The sequence below is a fragment of the Vigna umbellata genome, chromosome 1, assembly GCF_029865625.1.
Source record: "Vigna umbellata cultivar VRB3 chromosome 1, Vumbellata_1.0, whole genome shotgun sequence".
NCBI lineage: Eukaryota > Viridiplantae > Streptophyta > Magnoliopsida > Fabales > Fabaceae > Vigna > Vigna umbellata.
Genome location: NC_142165.1, coordinates 47,087,172 through 47,108,867, shown reverse-complemented (window position 1 = coordinate 47,108,867; position 21,696 = coordinate 47,087,172). Strand labels below are relative to the sequence as shown.

Below are 21,696 nucleotides of genomic sequence, written 5' to 3'. Positions count from 1 at the left end.
CCTCTACGCGCCACCAACCATCCTAACCGTCACCATCCTGCCAACATCTAGAAAACCCAATTGAAACCAAACCCTCGCGCCTCCGCCATTAACGCTTATGCAGAGAAACAGAGAACCACCACAACACATCAATCACGCTCGCAATCGCTAGGTGAGTCTCTCCGCATTGCGCAAGCAACCACACTCCACGAATCTCCGTTCATCTTCTCCGTCCACCATCGCCAGAGCACCACGAGCCATTACCGCCTTCGTCAACCTGCAAAGAAAAACCCAATCACAAAGAAACCCATAATCGTTGTGCCCATGCTCACGGCCAATCTACATTCTCGCGCCTCGCCACCATCAATCAACAACAGAACCACCATCCGTCCATGCACAGCCACACAAGCAGAAAACGCCACCACCAAGGTTGTGGGTTGCGCGTGACAACGAGGTTGATGGTGGCATCGAAGAAGCATTCTCAGTGGACTCGTCCAACAAGGTCCCTCCACCTCCTCCATTGTCGAGAGTGTAGGCAGTGGTGATGAGAGCATATCTTACGACGACGGGACCTCCTTATGGCGGCTTAACCCCAACCCTTGTGCCCCTAAAGAAGAACCCCATTTAAAAGTCTCTTTCTTGCAACCAGAAAATACATCGTGTGTTCAAAAGGTCGAGTCTTTTTAAACAGGGCTCCCTGAGAATGGAAGTGGTGGGTTATTATCATCAATCGCCAAGCAGATCGTTGATTCCAGCCCTTTCCGCTCCGCCAGCCAACATCGTGGTCGCTCGCTCCGTCGCCAACACTGTGCGCACCAGTCTCAGACCCAAAGGGTATGGACAAGATGATCTCCACCTTCCTCAACAAGATGTAGGTCGTCCAGACCACATCCAAGATGCTCGTCGAGCTCTCCAAGTCGTAGCACTCCGCTGTCGAGAACTCCGCTGCAGGCGACAACGTTACCACGGTTGTTGTTATCGCCGAAGCCTTGCTCGAGTAGTGCCTCCAACTCTCCCATGGCATTCACCCCACTGTCGTCTCCGACTCCCTCCACAAGATCGCCGTAAAGGTAGTGGATATCCCCACCGTGGAGCTCTCAGACCACGACTCTCTCGTGAAGTCCGCTAGCACCTCTCTCAACCGCAAGGTCGTGAGCCCGTACTTCACGCTTCTTGCGCCCCTCGCCGTCGACGCTGTTCTCTCCGTTGTTGATGCCGTCAAGCTTGACATGGCATCCCAATTTTTTTTCAATTTTTTAATTTTAAAATAACCCAAATTCATATCATTTAGCCACATGAATTAAAAATATAATCCAATGTGTCACGTCAAGTATATATTAACACCGTTAGATTCAATTTAACGGTAAGGGTATAATTGATGCAATTTTCTTAAAATAAGAACTTAATTGAGACGTTGAAAAAGAAGAGAGTTATTTGAAATTTTGGACGAAAATAGAACCTATCAAGACATTAAACCTTAAAAATATTTTACGAAATATATATTATAAATAAACTCGCTTTTCTGCGTTATTAATTTTAGCGAAAATTTTCAGAAACATTAAAATTTAAAATGGAAATTTAATAATTCTCTCATTAATGATCACAGATAAGCTAATACAATTATAAATAATCTCTTTAAATACAATCGTTGTTAGGAGTTAAATCGTAGTTGGATAAGATTATGAATAGTCTGTTTTAAGACAAGAATAAACAGGTTGACTAGATTCTACACAGACTTCATTTTATTCCATACAATTACAGCATTAACTAATCTCTTAACAGCAAAAGAACCTAGTATCATAATCTTCTTAAAGCATTAATTTTTAATTAGCAGATAATAGTAACTTACTTGTATGAACATGTGGGGGTGAGACAAGTGGAATTAAATAAGAGGGTGACATTTTCAAAGCACTGGAAAGGAGCCAGCAAGAGACACAACACAACACAACACAACACAAGTGCAGTGAATGAGAGAACCAATAATGATGCCAACTTGCTTCTCTTTTTCATTCCTGTTAAACCACTGGAAAAAAGATATTTTAATACTTTTTTTACAACATATATTAATTCATTATTTATTTATTATTATACTAATGTATTTTGAATTGTGTTAAAATATTTATAAAAAAAATGTTTGTGTGTGAGAAACAAAGACTGTGTTTTGCTGCGGTGTGTGTGAGAGTGAGTGTGAGACAGATAGTCAAGTGTAGTAAAGTAAAGTAGTGGAAGAAGTAGGAAAAAGGGGAAAATGAATTATTAGAAAGGTTTGGCTTAAAACTGACCAAAGAGAAAGAAGGGAAGAAAGAAGGGATAGAAGGTTCTGTTCCAGATTTGGTGTCACACCGCTAGTTTTGCCCATTCTGCCAGCTATGTATTTATGTATATATCTCACTCTCATTTTCTCTTCTGTTTTCTTCAGTTACTTGTCTTTCTCTTTCACCATACTTTTAACGCTTCGCCATTACTCAACTTTCCCTTTCGCTAACAAACTTTCCTTCTATTCTCTTCTCACCAAGTGCAACTTCACCGTCCATCACCTACAACCGGCTACTCCGGTATCTGATTCCGATTTTCACTTTCTCTTTTTCTGATTCTCTCTCTTTTTCTAAGTTTTCTTGCTTCTTCTGCTTTTGCCCAACCCTTTTGTCCCTTTGCGCGCACGCTTTGGTCTGTGCCTACTCGATTTCATTTTCTCCCTACTCTTCTGTTCACTGATTTTTCCGCTGTCTGATTGAGCTTTCTGGATTTTTTTTTCTTCTCTTTTTCTGGCGGGTGATTTTGTTTGGTTTGGTCCCCATTGCATCAGTCTTTTGTTGTTGTGGGTTTTGTTTGTGGGTTTTTGGTGTAGTGCAGTGTTTTAATTTATTTTTTATGAATTTTCATGCCCGGTTCTTTAAATGGGACTTTGTTGATTTTTTAATTATTTCCGTACTTTACATGGTCGTTTAATTGGTTGTGTCTGGAGTCTGTCGTGTTTCTGCATTTTCTTAGTAGATGAAGTTTCAGTGCTTAGCAATTGAGCCATATTTGTATTTTTGACTCCTTTGGATGAACTTGTGATTTAAAAGTGTTAATTAACAACTAGATTGGTTTTCACGTTTAGAGTGATTTCTTTCTAGATCTTTTCTGGATAGCTTGGCTGTGGGTCTGCACAATTTGAGTTGCTATTAGACCTGATTTATGTACAGAACAGAAAGAAATCAAAAGGTTATGTTTTTTCCCCTTGGAATTAAACACGGAATAGATTTCCTGGTCTTCTTGTTATCCATTTTTGCATGGCTAGGAAAAGTACTCTTACTAATTCCAAAAACAGGCTTAACTTCGTGGTTGATCGTAAATACTTTGTTCTGCAATAATTCTGTTTTTATCACTAGTAATTTTTTCTGTACTGTTAATCTTTGTATGACATTTACAGTTGTTTTTCAATTTTCACTGCTTAATTGTTTTGATGATTCTGCTTTGTAGAGATGGAGGTTGCTACTATGCTAATTGATTCTGACGGACATTGTGTCAGTGGATGATGCCAGTAGAAATGGGCTTCTTATTTGTGTTATTGATATTGGGTTGCTTATGTTCTTTTGTGTTTCCTGACACGCAAGGTATACTCTTCTGTTCTTATGGTACTCAACCCAAAAGAAAAGCATATGTGCTATGTAAAAGTTAACTGATATGCTTACATACATTGAATTTCTTTTATGTAAATAAAGTAGCTTTTCAACTTTAATTTCCAATTTTTTTATGAGGAGTAAATAGATAAAAACAACTATTTATCAACAGAATTGAAGGGTTGCCTCTTTTTTTTCCAAAACTTCCGTGGTTTTGGACTTTTGGTCCAAGATCTAGTCAATATGTAATGTTCTTGTTCATTTCAGGAGATGCACTATATGCATTGAAGGCGTCACTGAATGCTTCAGCTCACCAGCTTACTGACTGGAATCAAAATCAAGTGAATCCTTGTACTTGGTCACGTGTTTACTGTGACTCAAACAACAATGTCATCCAAGTGTAAGATATTTTCTGTTGTTGTTTTCTTTTAATTATTTGATTTGCTGAAGATGTTGACTATCATTATTCATTGTTGAAGTTATATATCTCACATTTTCGTAGCTTTAATTTTTTGCTTTCTGTATATAAAATTGCTTCGTTGCAGATCACTAGCATATATGGGATTCACAGGATACTTGAACCCAAGAATAGGAGTACTAAAATATGCTACAGCTCTGTAAGGATTTCTATCACCAAAAGGATCCACACAATCTTGGTCAACTCCGTAGTACTAAAAATAATTTTGGCATTCTACTCGCAATTTTCTATGATGGAAAACTTGTTAGATAGCTTCAGTTTTTTGGCTATTAAAAACCATGTGTGCATATTCCCTCCTTTTTACTGGCTAGTGTTATCATTATTGAATTGTTTGCATTACAATGTGAAATTATATATACACACGTCACCATTATTTTTTGTTGCTATATAAGATTGAAATTATTTTCTATGCATCTGATGAGCTGTAGTTATTATCTGCAGTGAATGTTACGGACTTTGATGCATACTATTGCTAAGTATTGATAATTTTGATATATTTTTTATTATGATTAATTTTCTTATTTTAAAAGAAGTTATTGATGTTCTCTAGTGAAGTAGTTCACAAGTTTACTCTTGCTATATTGCGGAGGGGTGTGGCGTGAAGTTGTTCATGCTTTTGTTTTATTACATGTTTTCATTGGAATGGTTTTTTCTTTTAAATATTTACCATCAACAACTAAAGGAAAAATTTAAATCTAAGAATTGATGTATATTGTACATGTATTAGTTCTTTGCAAGGGAATGGCATCACTGGCAGCATACCGAAAGAGATAGGAAACATGACAAGCTTGTGCAGGTTGGATTTGGAAAACAATAAATTAACTGGAGAAATACCTTCTTCCCTTGGTAATCTTAAAAAGCTTCAGTTCTTGTAAGTATGACATTCCTTTTGCTAGGTTATTTGGTTATATGATGCGTCTTCTTATGTATTCTTTTATGTAATTTTTATAAGTGTCTGTTTATTTGCCCTGCAACCAGAACATTGAGTCAAAACAATCTTAGTGGGACTATTCCTGAATCACTTGCTACTCTTCCAATCTTGATCAATGTGTATGTGCAATTATGGTTTCTAGAACTCTGCTGGTTCTTTTAAAGTATATTTCATTACTTTAGTATCTGATCGATTATTCTAACTTCTCTTTTTGCAGTATGCTAGATTCAAATAATCTGAATGGCAAAATCCCAGAGCGGTTATTTGAGGTTTCTAAATACAAGTATGGATGACAAAACCACAAAATTAGCGTATGATGCATTTAAATTGCCAATTGAACTTGTCTTTCTAACCCTGACTGCAAGGACAATGTGTTCACATCCAACACTTGATGAAATACATTCGAAGTGTCCAGATACATAGAATTTCATTTAACAATTACTGACATAATCGAATCAATCAGTGATAGTGATTCTATGTAATGTGGTTAATTAATCAATGAAACAGTAAGGGAAAACTATGAGCAGAACAATCTGTATAGTATTATGGAAATTTGGAATTTCATAATATGAGAAAAAGCTGAAACAAGAAGCTGTCAGCTCTAACAGAAAAGAAACGGAAATTTCAGAAATAAAACAGAATGTCAGAGAACATTCCAAAAGGGCCAAGAGAGAGAAAGCGACAAATTACATCATGCACACCTTTTCCATTTTGCAATTCCCCTTTTATATTACTTGGTCCTCCACATGAAATCTTTCAGTGCAAAATTGACTTTGTCTTTTCCTTCCACTTTTGCAGTTATCCTTGTTTACCTCCCTCTTTGCTATGTGTCCACTGAGTCCCCTGATCCCCACTTGCTCACTACCTGCAGCTGCTTCTATTTCTAGAGCCTCTTTTACTCCCTTCATAACATTTCTCCCCTAATGTTGCAAAGTGAGCACATCTTCCCAAGGAGCACCCATTGATCAAGTACTTGAGGTATATGTTGATCCCAGTACAAACTTACTCTGGATTGTACCGCTCATGGCATTACAATCCAGAGTTATCAACCGGACCAAACTCATTGGTTAGAAGTTGCAGAGGCAAGTATTGTTGCCAACGCTCTCCTTTGTATGGTTTCAATAAAGAAACATGGAAAACTGGGTGGATCTTTGCTGTAGAGGGGCAATGATCTGCAATCTTCATCAGATTTTGTGTTAACATCAAATTAGGCTTAGAACATAACAGTGTTTGATCATGATGTAGCAACATTTCTTGCAGTGGAGGGGTTCAGTGGCATCACCCAAATATTTTAGGAAGATTGGGAGGGTCTCTCCATAAATAGCTTCAAATTGTTTGGTGCCAATACCGGTTTGGAAGGAGGTATTATATCAATATTCTGTCCATCGCAACTTCTTCTTACTCCAGCCCTTTGGATAGTCAACTGTGAAGCATCTTAGATGCATCTCCAAACATCTAATCTATTAAGAGCTTTGGACTGATCATTGAATTGTGGAATGTAGGCAGTTCTCATATCTAAGATGGTGCCACTTATCCCAAGGAACTTCACAATGGATTTAATAAATACCTCAACTACTTGCTTGCTTGAATAATCTGCCTTTAAGTGTGGAAAAATGCACTTATTTAGAGAGACAATCCATGACAACCATGATCACTGTGAAGCCATGAGATGGGGTAGACAAACAATAAAATCCATGGCCAAATTTGTTGAGGGATAGGGAGGGGTTATAACAGTCCCACGGTTAAAGTATTGGATGATTTGGCATGTTGGTAGATCAACATTTTGATCATAGGATGAGGTTTGTATTTACTTATATATTATGAAATCATTTTATTTTTAGTCGATGTAGGACTTTCAACATGTTTCTTCATGGGTTCCAGGATTTTCTGTCTTCTTCAAGCTCCCTGAGACGTTTGTTTTTGGCCATGGTTCCATGAGAGCACCAAATGCAATGTGCTTAATTAATCAATAAAACAGCAAGCAAATGGTACCAGCAGAATAATATGTATAGTATTATGGAATTTTGGAATTTCATAACATGAGAAAAAGCTGAAACAACAAGCTGTCAGCCCTTACAAAAAAGAAACAGAAATTTCTGAAATAAAAAGAATGTCAAAGAATATCCCAAAAGGGTCAAGAGAGAGAACGAGACAAATTACATCATCCACACATTTTTCATTTAGCAATTTCCCTTTTATAATCACTCAGTCCCTCACCCGAAATCTTTCAGTGCAGAATTTACTATTCTCTTCCTTCCACTTTTTGCAGTTGCCGTTGTTTATCTCACTCGTTGCCATTTGTACGCCTGGTTCCACAGTCCCCATTTGCTCACTACCTGCAGCTGCTTCTATTTCTGGAGCCTCTTTTACTCCCTTCATAACATTGTATTGGTTGTTTCTGGTTCCACTTCTTTATCTGCATTTGAAAGATTTTGTCAAATTTTTTTCAACAAACTTCATTTAGTTTTTGTAGCTTGGCTACTTCCGTGTTTTCTGTTGGAACAAGGCAAACCACGCACACTAATACTCAGACACAGTAAGCCACACAATTTTAAGGAGATTGAGAAACAAGAGACTTTCTCAATACACACTGAATTTACAGAGTTTACTATTATTTAAAGCTATGCAAAGCTGTATAACTGTAATTATTACAGTTAATACAGAATGTTTGGATTATTACAACATTTTTAACATCCAGAAAATAAATTGATTGGACACTAGATTAGTATTGTTGAATGAAAGGTGTTGGAGTGTTTTATATTCTTATTATTTGGCTTTGGCTACTCTAAAATAGCTTAGGTTTTTTCTTGAAAACCTAGAACTGTTGTTACTTGTATCTTTTAACATACCTTGTTATATATAGGCCTTTTGATCCTGAAGAATAGACAAAACTTTGTGCAGTAATATTTTCTGCAACAAGTTGATTTAAAATGAGAATAAAGGAGTAATGAGGATTGAACTCTGTACCACTTGGTCAAAGTGGATCAAATACCATGTTAAGGAACTCACATTATAAGTGCAGCAAATGGGAGCATTAATGATAAAAAAATGCTTAATTTTATTGTTTGGTTATGTAGTTAACTATAAATTTGAAACTGTTTTTGTTCCCCCTTTTATCTCTTGGGACCATATGGTATGCGCTGTGCACGGAGTCCTCGGATAGAATATTATTTTAATTTATGTGCATGAGATGCTTTGCCATTTTTAACATAATTTTTACCATTACATTTTACTCTTTTAATTGTGCTCATTATTGCAGTTTCACTGGAAATAATTTGGATTGTGGTCATCGACTTTGCGAATCTGATAATGCAGACCAAGGTTACTTTATTTGAAAGTTTATTCCATCCTTTTGATGTGCGTGTTATCTCTTCCTCTCTCCTCTCTACAAGCGGAATACTAATTTGTCTACATTTCTCAGGTTCATCACATAAATCAAAAACTGGCCTCGTTGTTGGAATTGTTACAGCGCTAGTTGTTATCCTTTTCCTTGGTGGTCTGCTGTTCTTTTGGTGCAAGGGTAGAAACAAGGGTTACAGGCGTGAAGTTTTTGTAGATGTTCCAGGTTTGAGTTTCTTATTTAGATTGCAATGTTATTGCATATTAGGCTTCTCCCAAACAAAATGGTCCTTAAAACTTTGGAATATATCCATCCATCTTTATGACCCTAAACCTTTCATGTTAAGTGAATGCGAGATATGATCAAATTATGGCATGATAGAAGAGAATTTACTGGTTGAATCTATTCTGTAATCTTTTTACTGTGAATGCTTGTTAAAATAGAGTAGTAGCTACATTAAAAATGAGTTGGTGTGAAATTTCCCCTTTTTAAAAATTACAAATTTCTGATGCTAACTATAAAATACCGTGTGTGTATTCTATATTCTGATCATTTTTGTTTTTTTATCAGGGGAAGTTGATCGGCGAATTGCATTTGGTCAGCTAAAACGATTTGCATGGAGAGAATTACAGATAGCTACAGACAACTTCAGTGAGAAGAATGTTTTAGGACAGGGAGGCTTTGGAAAGGTTTATAAAGGTGTTCTTGCTGATAACACAAAAGTTGCTGTCAAAAGGTTAACTGATTATGAAAGTCCTGGGGGAGATGCAGCTTTCCAGCGTGAGGTTGAGATGATAAGTGTAGCTGTGCATAGGAACCTGTTACGGTTGATTGGGTTTTGTACTACCCCGACTGAGCGCCTCTTGGTTTATCCCTTTATGCAGAACTTAAGTGTTGCCTATCGTCTTCGAGGTAACAATTTATAAATCATTTTTGGCGTCACTGGTATGCTAGGCATTCAATTTGAATTTCTACAAAAAAGAAAGTATTATTTACTTCTGTAACTGGAGTTGTATGGCTATTCAGATTTCATATTGTTGAGTATCATCACGATAAGTTCTTATATTGTTTCAGTCATATTATCATTTTAAACTTATGAGAAAATAACTGGGTGAAAATATTTAAAGTACACAATTGAGGATATATGCCAACCATTTTTAGGATTTATTCTATCCTGACTTGACTTCTGACCCAACCACGTCCTAATTTTAGTTTTGCGGTACACATTTCCTAAACCAATCTGTTTCTCCTGTTTTAGCTGGTTTTCACTTGTTTTGTGAATGCAAGCGTGGTTTGACTGTTTAACTCTATCTGTATGGTCTGTTCAAAAGAAAAAATACTTTTATAAATTACTTTTATGTGAGGAACTTCAAAATAAAACAAGATATGAAAAGTGTCAATGGGTGTTTCATCACTAACACTGCCATCTGACTGCTGCTATTTTAAATATTGAGCTTTATAACCTTTACATGATATCAAAACCATAAATAAAAGAGATTAAATGATTTAGATTTAAATATGATTTTTGTATACTTTCTTTAATGTGTTTGGGTAGGTTGGATTTCCACATTTTGTTGTGTATATGTAAAATCTTGCATCTTTACCAGTTATGGTTTACCAAGTAAATACTGATGCAGAACTCAAACCTGGTGAACCTGTTCTGGACTGGCCTACTAGAAAACGAGTGGCCCTGGGAACAGCTCGAGGCTTAGAATATCTTCATGAGCATTGCAATCCTAAGATTATTCATCGGGATGTGAAGGCAGCTAATGTATTACTAGATGAAGATTTTGAAGCTGTTGTTGGTGATTTTGGCTTGGCAAAGTTAGTCGATGTTCGGAAAACCAACGTGACAACTGAAATTCGTGGGACGATGGGCCACATAGCTCCAGAATATTTGTCCACTGGAAAGTCTTCGGGAAGGACTGATGTTTTTGGTTATGGGATTATGCTCTTGGAGCTCGTTACAGGTCAACGAGCAATTGACTTTTCAAGATTAGAAGAGGAAGATGATGTGCTGCTACTTGACCATGTAAAATCACTTTCTAACATCATGGCCTCCTTATTTGTTGTCTTTTTGGTTTGTTTCTTGTTTGTGTTTAGCATGCTTTATATCTTTTGTGTGACTCTTGGGTGATTTTGTGAGTGATTGTGTTCAAGAATCAACCGGTCATAGTTGCTCTACCTAAAGAGTATATCATTACCCCTCTTAACATGAGTAATGCTGTAGTGAGCCAAGGAAGTTCGTGTAGCTATAATAGTACATAAACATTTTGATTTAGATTGGAATAAGCTGGTGTGCGTTATTTATATGATAATGTTGATGAAGAAAAGCTGAACTGCAGTGTTTGTTTAGCCTTCTGCCGTAGCGTACATGTTGCTTGTGGTCATCATTATTCAAAAACCGAAATGCACCATTATTGCTTTGCACTTGTTGGTTATCTGATTACTGTTTTTACTGCATTTTTGTGTTCTACAGGTTAAAAAATTAGAACGGGAAAAACGACTAGACGCCATTGTTGATCGCAACCTAAATAAAAATTACAACCTACTAGAGGTAGAAATGATGATACAGGTTGCGTTACTCTGTACGCAAGCAACACCAGAGGACCGTCCACCAATGTCTGAGGTGGTAAGAATGCTTGAAGGAGAAGGGTTGGCTGAAAGGTGGGAGGAATGGCAGCACGTGGAGGTCAATCGGAGACAAGAATACGAGAGATTACAAAGAAGATTTGATTGGGGAGAAGATTCCGTCTATAATCAAGATGCCATTGAATTGTCTGGTGGGAGATGAGATTATCTATAAATTTAAAACATGTATGTTGTATGTTGTACCTATATATCCTTTTATGATAGGTTAAGCTTGATTAGGAATGTGATTTTTCTTGTTTTCCAACTGTAAAGAAAGGGGGAAAATAGTTGTAAAATTTTGATGTTTCAAGGAACTTGTTGTTTTTGTTTCCGGATAAGGAATTTATTAGAAAAATCTGTTGGTGTGATCTCAGCTGTTATCCCATTACATTACAGGGTACCAACAACTACAACATTATATTGCGGCTTGTCAAACAGTGATGTGTTTCGTTTGGACTTGAAAACTTGCAAACAACGTTAAGATGAGAGAAGACACAAAAACTTGTTTCTCGTTTTGGTGTTTTGAATAATCTCAATGTTCATAGTGCAGCAGCAGATTTTTCAAGTAGATAGGCATAATTTTATTTTAGTTTAGTGTGCATTTGCTAAAACTCTAATATTCAAGTACGTCATACGTCACAAAACTCTAATAATTCTATGCCATTGCTTCACCTTCATGTTCTGAAATTTATTTTAGGTTGCAGAGCCCGAAATATATAGTACTTTTGGAATATGTATGTAATGTAGAAAAATTTACTTCAAAAATTAAAATAAAAAATGAATTGAATTAATTAAAATTGTTTTTTTTAAGTAAACTAGATTACAATTTATGAAATTGTAAAATTTACTCTAAAATATGATATTATAAATAAAATTCAAATAAGTTAGGTACTTCAAAAACAATTTAGAATAGTTCGATGTGTTTCAATTCCCTACTATCATATTACACTTTAACTCAATTTATCTAAAGTATTACACATTTCAATTTAGTTCAATTGAATAACCTTTTTAAGTATAATTTAATTCATTCCTTTTTACTTATAGCATTATTATAAAAAATTACATAACATTTTCGCTCTAATTGCGATTTTTACTCTATCTAAAACGAGACTTCTTTTTTAATTAGATAAGGGTAGAGAGACAAAAAATCAGATAAGGGAAGACTTGATTCCATTGATTACACAAGTATAGTTATATTAAGAGAAAAAAAATGTTTGTCTTGCTACTTATTCAAAATCATCATGAAGATACAACTCTACCAAGATGTAATGCCAATGTTGTACAAAATTTCACGCTTATCGTGAACCACGATTGCATGCATCGCTCAACATGAACATGCATGCTGTTACAAGTGCTCGCAGCTTTGCTTTTATTGACCTGATGCATTTTCTCTTCCTCTTTTCCGCATAAGTATCTAGCTTTTCTTGATGATCTGTGAAGGTCAGAAAATGTTCTTCATTGCAGTAATGTTCAGCCAGCAAATGGGGTGGTGGATTCTGCTCAGAATCTCTGAGCTCCCATTCCTCCACATCTACTTGGATACTACTTGCTCCTGCCATTGCCAAAGCCTCTAAAGAAATCAACATTGTCTGCACTAGAACAATTTGCTGTGCCTCATGTTGCAGAAAGAGATTTTATGTGCACAACAACTTATATAGATAATCAAGAACTTTGTACCCTCTGTGCACACATTTCACGTGGCTTTATAAAATTGGAATGACCTGTGGAATCAACAAGTTTGATTATGTTGATGAATCACATGACATGAATATATGGATATGATGATTGAAGAAGGTGGCCATGCAAATTCTTGACCTCAAAATGTCAATGGAGACTGATTCAAAGATGAACTTGACATTTGAGTTTTGAGCAGCTATCATGAAGATCTCGAGAGTGTAACACTGTTACCATTGAGAATAATTTTGAATACGGAAGTCTGAATTAATGTCCAAAGTTATTACAATGTTTTGTTGGCGTGTGTTTCTGATAGAGATATATACAAGCTCACAGGTATATTGTTTTCTGAGTCATTGGAGTAGTTGTTGTCTTTGACACTCAACTTTGATCTCATCAATACCAACTTTGAAAAATATGACAGAATTATGATAAATATATATATATATATATATATATATATATATATATATATATATATATATATATATATATATATATATATATATATATATAATCAATGAAGAAACTATATACGCTGAGGGCAACCCTACACATGAAAAAATTATTGTCTATAATAATATATAATTAATTTAGGTTTCTGTATCGTATAAATTCAGGACCGAAAACGGTTACCACCCAAGACCGTTCGGTCGATTCATCCACTCAAGGCCGTTCGGTCACCTCCTTAGCAATGGTCGACCAGGTCAGTTGGATTATATTGATGTTGGGTCATAGTTGGGTCTGCATTCATTTACGTTACTGGGCTAAAAGGCCAATAGATGATAAAATAATCAAAGATATTTTATTAGAGGTATTGATAATCTGTTTACGAACAACTGACCAAATCTAAAGGTAAGTCTGTTTATATTTCATTCTGTTTATATTTTATTGGACTTACGTCACCTTAAAGTCCACGAGACAATTTATAAATAGAGAGCCAGGGCCATAAGCCAGGGATGTTGTATTCATGCTCATATTCAAATTACACACTGTTTACATCACATAGATATCTAAAAACATTCAATCGAGAGTGTCTCGGTCCCAAAAAATATTTACCGAAACAGTTTCTATTTTATCTTTATTTATATTTTAAATTTTAAAATTATTATTTTACTATCCATGAAATAATAATGAAATAAAATTAAATAATAAAAACAAACTATTTACACACTTAAAATAATCTTAAACGTGAATTGATAAGTATTTTAAATTAATAAAACTATATTTGCAAACAAAACAAGAAAAAGGTGTATCAAGAAAAACATTTTTATTTCCTAACAAACCAATTTAAAATAAGTGAGACAGAACCATAGAACTTCAATAACCTAATTTTCTATGTCATGAACTCATATAGATTTAGAACATTAATACAATCAAAAGACAAATGATTAAAGATAAATTGGAGAGAAAAAAATTGTTTCATTTTAGGTTCTTTTGCGATCACCTTCTTGCACAAGACAAACAGATTGAGAAGATTTAACATCATAATTATTTTCCACTAATTAACCAACCAACAATAAATTGTAAGCAAATCCAGGTGAGACAAGTATATTTTGAAAATCAGGTTTAGGTCACAAATATTAGTAATAGAAAGAGTATTACCGTTAAAACTTTGTATTTTATGTGTACCATTATAAAAATGTACATTATGCAAATTTTTAAAGGAATCCATCATGCCATTGGATGCACTAGAATCAAAAAAATTATGGGTGACAAACACTACAGGACATACCCTGAATACCCAAGGTTGAGAAAGTGGAAAATAACATCTTTTAAATCATTTCAAGCTGGAAAACACTACCATCATATGGAAATTGGGTAGGAGGACATGTACAGGACATTTTGTTGGTCATGGAGGACGTCCGGGATTAGATATGGTAAAAAAATTTGTCTATAAAATTCATGACGGATAATTGATAGTTGTAGATATTTATTTTTGTGCGAGTTATGAGTATCAATTATTTTAGTACCCGCTTATAAACGAGTTTGGTGTGGATATTATACTATCTGACCTACAAATATCTCCGCTACCCGTAAAAAAATAAAAATAATAATTTAATTTAAAATAAAATTAATTTATATTTGTTTAGATTAAATATAATTAAATTAAATTTTAGTTTATATTTTATTTCATTTATATTAAATTTTTATATATTTTTTTTTGTAATTGTAGTTAAATTTTATTTTAAAAATGTATAAAATATATACTTTTTAATATTTGCGGGTAACCGCGAATACCCGCAGATTTTAAAATATATGTGGATTTTTTTGGAACGGATGTCCACGAAAGTACGGGTCGGGTTGCGGGTAGAGTTTTCATTTTCGGATTGGAATACAGGTAGACACTATCCATACCCGACTCGATCTATTGTCATCTCTATGTCGGACGTGTTGAATAGAAAAATTACCTTTGGTATAATTAACTATCTCTCGTTCCAATTGAAAATTGGTTGTATTATCTTGATTGTAAATGCGTTTCAAACAATCCCACATTTGTTCAGCCCTTGTAAAAGAGTTCAAATTATTGATCATTTAGGATCAATAAGGACCCAAGACATAATTTGAGCAGCTTTTACCTCCCATGTAGCAAAACAAGCTTCCTCCTTGGGTGAGAGTGTTATTCCATCCAAGTGACCCCATAATTCTTTCCCTTTGACTTATATTTTGAATTTAAATTTTCAAACAAAATAATTATTGTGAGTGAAGCAAACACATGAATTGTTGTTTCACTTGTCCAAATCTCAGTCATCTTTTATAGTAGTGCAAAAAACATGCTTTTATAACAACTTCTTATGTGGATTATAATCCACTCAGCATAATATGTGACGCGGTGGCAAAGTTGTAATTATGGTAAGACTTTCTATAATGGTTATCAATAAAATCAATATTAAAAGTGGAGGTGATGGTCTTTTCGTAACAAATTAGAAGACTTTTTATAATGGTTGTACCTAGACCCAACATGAAAAGTTTGAGCAGTGAAATTTTTTACATTGAATTAAAATACTTTCTATATCAGTCAGACTTAAAACCAGCATAGAAAGTGAGAGAGTGACATTTTTGTGATATTAAAGACTTTTCTATGCCAATTCATCACTAAAATTGGCATAATATACCTCTAACCCTTTTCACATTGTTGTTCTCCTCGTCATTATGATCTTCAAACTCTCTTTTTTTTAATATTCTCCAAACTCTTTTTTTAATATTCTCCAAACTCTCTAAAAAAAATACACACACAACCCAAACCATCAAACTTCATCACAATTCTATCTCAGTGCATTTCAACAATTCCAATCTCATGTCACACTTTTCAGGCACTAGATTACAAATAACAACCATAAATTAAAGGCAAAAGAGTAAGAAGAAGGTTGAACGAAAAGAAAGATGGAGGAACGATGACTACAACATCCTCCCTTTGTTCGACGCCCTCCCATGGTTTGATGCATCCTCCCGTGGTGACAACGAGGTTGAGTGACCATCGTAGATGAAGAAGAAGAAACCTATTGACACTGATACATCCCTTTTGGGCACAACGAATGATGATGATGTCAAGTTGAGTTATTGCTTTGATCGTATTTGGATGAAAAGAGTAACAGAAGAGTCTATAGCAAAAAAAAAAGAAGAAACCCTGAGTGAGGAAAGTTATACTAATTAATGAATAACTAGGATAGAAAATGAAAACTTTTTATATCGCCTATATACCGACGCAAAAAAAAGCTTATATACACTAGTGTATCTTGTGACTCCTTGGATTTAACATGTGACATATATCAAATTTTAAGACATGATAACTTCCAAACACCATAACACATGACATTTTCAAATTTTTGACACATGAAACTTCTAAAAAATATTAACGTGAATTTAACAAATAAACTAACTAATTTTATTTAAAAGACATTGAATCTTAATTTAATAAAAAAATATATAAAAACTTAAATGAATCATAATTTTAAATATAAAAATAAAATATAATAAAGAAAAGACTTAACAAGGTGTTCTATTGATTTTGATTTTTTAGTTACGTAAATGTTAGATAGCCTCCCCTTGGAGCGTGTTATTCAATTTTGAAAGCTGACCATCAGACGGAAAGGGTTGATAGGTTTAACCTTTTGGCTATGCCGGAGAGCCAAGAATGGACTCAATTCAAACGCACTACACAAAGTCAAGGCTGATGTCACTCATGCAATTACAAATCAAATTGCTTTATTAATATGCATTTCACGTGCACGAATTCATCTCAAAATAGCGTGTTGCACGATTAGGACTGACCACTTAGTTCCCCACCGCTAAAACAATGTTACAAAACTACCTCATTCCTGTGTTCGGAAACTCCAGTGTTTCAACCTTTTAATATATAATACACCTAAATCTGAAAAGTGTAATTTTGGTCCTAATAAAACTTTTATTTTATTAAATTAATTAATTTTTTTATGATGCTAATATATATATATATATATATATATATATATATATATATATATATATATATATATATTATCTTCCCTGTAATACACACTTTAAACATGTGCGGATCCATAAAGTTAATTTGAAGATTTAATTAGTTACCTGTAAAGTAAACTAAAATGTAGTTAAATTTAAAAGGGTTAAATATGTTTTTAGTCCCTAAATTATTGACCGTGTCTGGTTTTCGTCCCTCTTTCAAAGTAAGGTACAATTTGGTTCTCATTCTTTTCGAAACTTTGGTTTTAGTCCTCATTTTGTTGACTAAATGAGGACCAAAATTTTAACTGTGTTTAGTTTTCGAGGACTAAAACCAACATTTCGAAAAGAATGAGGACCAAATTGTACCTTATTTTGAAAGAGGGATGAAAACCATAAACAGTCAATAGTTTGGGGACTAAAAACATATTTAACCCAAAGACTTTAAAAAATTTAAGAATTTTTTTTTCTACATTTTATTTATTATATGACACTAAATATATAAAATCTTTTTAGAAATTAGCTGCAAATATGTACAATATCTTTTTAATATATGTAAAAGGGTTACTTATATAAAAATATAGAAAATGATATTTTTAGAAATGATAGTATTTTAAAATTAATGAGATTAAATTATTTTAATATTAAAAGATTTTAATATAAATACTATTGTTATGAATAAACTTTATTATTTCAAAACACATTACTTCATTATTTTTAAGTTATAGATACTTTGAAATTTTTTATTATATGATTACATGGTGAATTGATTGGATGATTGAATGTATGTATGATATGTTGAAATTGTGGTTTGAATGTTTGATCTTGAATCTTGTAGTTTGGACTTGTTTTTGGAGTTTAAGAGAGTTATAATTTGGATAATTGGTCAAACAGTACAACTTTTCATGTTTAAAATTGTTTTGGAACTAATTCACTGAGGAATACCATTTAATCAATTAAACATGTATAAGTTTTCTTAAAAATGCAAAAAAAGGATTGATAGTTGGTATAGCGTTAAGCGCCAGGGTGATGTCGAGTGTTTTGTGAATGGTTTAGCGTTGAGCAGTGCCAAGGTGCCGCTGAACGTCATTCTTATACTGCATGCCTGGAGCATTTTCACTCTAGGACGCTAGGTGTTAGAAAGTGTCACTAAGTGCACCTTTTTGCGATAAGAGTGACGTTGAACACCATGGCTACTATTGGGTGCCACCTTTTGGGATTAGTTTGACGTTGGGTGCCACCTTTGAGTATTAGTGTATATGTTTGGATCTATTTTCTTCTTTGGTTGTTTGAAATAGATATGTGATGGAATTGATGTATATTTATAATAATGTTTGTTATTAACTATGGTGATTGTGGTTATGGACATGTATGGTGATGGTGTTGAGAGAATTTAAAGGAGAAATATTTTGTGGTGATGATCTTAGTGTACGCATTGACACTTGGGGAGTTAGAAAGGAAGCATCTTGATATTCTACCTAGCATTCAACTCATATAGAGAGGAATGGTGGTGGAAGAGAATGATAGGAGCTCCTAGCAACTGGACCATTTGGTCTCAGGCGCAAGGGGATTAATCTTGTGAGTAGTAAGGTAATAACATCTTTTTTTATGACTTTATATAATATAAATATTACTACAAGTGCACGCCTATAGTGAAACTCAATGTCAAAGGAATGTATCCGGATAATTGAGTCTAATATGAGTCTTTATATGTGATATAATTGTTTTTATGAATGAATGTATTGGGAATGAAATTGGTTACTGTCATAAAGACAGTAACCCCTTTCTGTTTCAGTTAGTTAGCTTTAATGTTTGTTAGGTTTTACTGTTTCCTTATGCTTTTCATGATTGTTCAGACAAGAGCTCTATAAATAGAGCTCTCCCCTTTTTCCTCTGTTACGACTAAGAAGCATAACATTACATTCAATCTGTATCAGAATTTTTCCAGAAATTCACATAATGAGAAAAGGCTAGGTTTTTCTTACCTCTTTTGACGCGCTCTCCATCTTTGCTTTCTTCACCGTCGCCAACCGCTGCCTCCGGAACCACCAGCTTGGACGGACGACGCCCTAGGTTGAAGGAGCTTCCAGAACGCTCCGTTCTCTCTCTTCTTGTGCTCATATCACGCAACTCTGCTTGCGTGGCTTTTCTTTTCTGCCTTAAGCCTACCCGGATGCAATTCCAAATGGGCTGGGCCGCACAATTAATTGCACAGTGCTGGGCCAACTTTATTATGGTATCAGAGCAGGTCTAGTACCTGCTCTGCTGCCTTGCACCTCTGATTCTATTTTTGGTGTCTTCTTGGGCTGTTTCTGGTTTTTTTATGGAAGACACCACCAACCCATCCAGCCCCTATTATCTGCACCCAGGTGAGAACCCGGGTCTCACCCTCATTGCACAGACTTTGAACGAGAGTAATTACTCTTCATGGAGCAGAAGTATGAGGAGAGCCTTGCTTTCCAAGAATAAAACCAAGTTTATTGATGGGTCCATAAAGAAACCCCAGAAAACTGATGCACTGTTTGATGCATGGGAAAGATGTAATGTGATGATCTTGTCCTGGATAACAAAGGCTCTCTCCCCACAGATTGTTGAAAGTGTCATATATGTTGAAGAGGCCAAGGAATTATGGGATGAACTGAAAGAAAGATTCTCCAAAGGAGATTATTTCAAGATTTCTGACCTGCTACAGGATATACACTCTATCAAACAGGGAGAAAGGGGAGTGAGTCAATACTTTACTGATCTGAAAATCCTATGGGAAGAGTTGGAATTTCTAAGACCCATTCCTAGTTGCACATGTAAAGTTCCCTGTAGTTGTGATCTTTCAAGAATTTTCTTAAAATACAGGGAAATGGAGCATGTGATATGTTTCTTGAAGGGGTTAAACGACTCTTACAGTACAGTCAAGACACAGATTCTTCTAATGGATCCTCTACCCAATATCAATCGGGTTTTCTCTCTCATTATGCAGCAGGAGAGACAAGAGAAGCACAGCTCTCCCGAAGTCAAAATTCTGGCAAATACAACTGATAAGAACAGCCAATGGAAGGGCCAAGGAAGGGGATCTGGTTTTCGTGGCAGAGGAAGGGGCAGAAATCCCAATCATGGGAAACAATGCTCCTTTTGTAACAAGATGAATCACACTATAGATGAGTGCTATTCTAAGCATGGATACCCTCCTTGGTACAAGAAGGGTGACAGTAACCAAGACAAGAGGACTGACTGGGGCTCTGCAAATGCATGCCAAACCAGCACTGAACCTGAAGGAGTTCAGAGCACACATCAAACAAGTAATGGTAATATTCTTCCCCCCTTCACTGCTGAACAGGTGCAAAAACTCCTCAGGATGATGGACAAAATGGATGAACCTCCTCACAAAGTTAATCAAGTTCAGAGAAGTGACACCCAACATAAACAAGGTACCCTTTCCTGGATTATAGACACTGGTGCCACAGATCATGTGACACATGATAGGACAAACTTTGTCTCTTTTCATAAGATTAAACCTATTTCAGTAAAACTGCCAAACAATGCTATTTTAACTGCTGAACATGCTGGAACTGTACAATTTTCCAAGGATTTTATTATTTTTAATGTTCTCTATATACCTGAATTTTGCTTCAATTTAATTTCTGTTCAAAGTCTCATTAAAGACTTAGATTGCAGTCTGACTTTTTCCTCTAAGACCTGCCAGATAAAGGAGAATCATACATTGAAGATGATTGGATGTGCTAACTCTTGGAAGGGCCTCTATTATCTACAAGCTTTCCCTAAATCTGATCAAAGATATACTGTTAAGACTGTTTTCTCTTTTAAGAATCTTGATGTAAACTTGTGGCACTATAGATTAGGCCACCCTGGAAACAGAGTTATGAAATTCATATGTGAAACTTTTCCCTATGTTAAGGTTGACACTAATATTGTTTGTGACACTTGCCACTATGCTAAGCAACGAAAGTTATCTTTTCCTAAGAGTGTTTCTGTCACCACTGATTGCTTTGAAATTGTTCACTGTGATATTTGGGGTCCACTTAATACTGTTTCTGTTCATGGCCATAAGTATTTTCTCACTATTGTGGATGATTACAGTAGGCACACATGGATTTTTCTAATGAACAATAAGGGTCAAACTAGGGAGTTACTGCAAAATTTTGTCATCAAAGTTAAAAATCAGTTTGACAAATTAATCAAAACCATAAGGTCTGATAATGGACCTGAGTTCAATTGTGAGGATTTTTATAATAAACATGGGATCAATCACCAAAAGAGTTGTGTTGAGACCCCGGAACAAAACTCTGTTGTTGAAAGAAAACACCAACATATTTTAAATGTTGCCCGTGGCCTTCTTTTTCAATCCAATCTACCCAATGCCTACTGGTCTTATGCTGTGGGCCATGCTGTCTATCTTATAAATAGACTACCTACCATGATTCTTAACCATAAAACGCCTCATGAACTCCTCTACAAAATACCTCCCACTTATTTAGATCTCAAGACTTTTGGCAGCTTATGTTTTGCCTCAACTCTTGAAACTAATAGAAGCAAACTCGATCCTAGAGCTAGAAAGGGAATCTTTTTAGGGTACAAATATGGTGTGAAAGGTTACATTGTG

The 21,696-nt window shown here is 35.0% G+C and overlaps 2 protein-coding genes across 6 annotated transcripts; both read left to right on the top strand.

Annotated features, from left to right (window-relative positions):
• Positions 1 to 2,208: 2,208 nt before the first annotated feature.
• Positions 2,209 to 11,332, top strand: LOC148205522 (putative LRR receptor-like serine/threonine-protein kinase At5g10290). Of its 5 annotated transcripts, XM_088103412.1 has the most exons (13): positions 2,420 to 2,534; positions 3,099 to 3,186; positions 3,445 to 3,578; positions 3,852 to 3,984; positions 4,130 to 4,201; positions 4,790 to 4,933; positions 5,041 to 5,112; positions 5,211 to 5,276; positions 8,253 to 8,314; positions 8,415 to 8,558; positions 8,904 to 9,245; positions 9,971 to 10,365; positions 10,813 to 11,332. In XM_088103412.1, exons 3-13 carry the CDS (start codon positions 3,497 to 3,499, stop codon positions 11,125 to 11,127), a joined length of 1,827 nt encoding a protein of 608 aa, XP_087959538.1. In that variant the 5' UTR covers positions 2,420 to 2,534; positions 3,099 to 3,186; positions 3,445 to 3,496; the 3' UTR covers positions 11,128 to 11,332. The 5 variants fall into 5 exon arrangements, with proteins under 5 accessions (XP_087959537.1, XP_087959535.1, XP_087959539.1 ...); XM_088103411.1 differs by lacking the exons at positions 2,420 to 2,534; positions 3,099 to 3,186 and adding an exon at positions 2,209 to 2,358; XM_088103409.1 differs by lacking the exon at positions 3,099 to 3,186 and having other exon boundaries at positions 2,394 to 2,534.
• An 8,297-nt stretch (positions 11,333 to 19,629) lies between these two features.
• Positions 19,630 to 20,819, top strand: LOC148205521 (uncharacterized). The gene is made up of 2 exons (XM_088103422.1): positions 19,630 to 20,503; positions 20,779 to 20,819. The coding sequence occupies exons 1-2, from the start codon at positions 19,630 to 19,632 to the stop codon at positions 20,817 to 20,819; spliced, it is 915 nt and encodes a 304-aa protein (XP_087959548.1).
• The last annotated feature ends 877 nt before the right edge of the window (positions 20,820 to 21,696 follow it).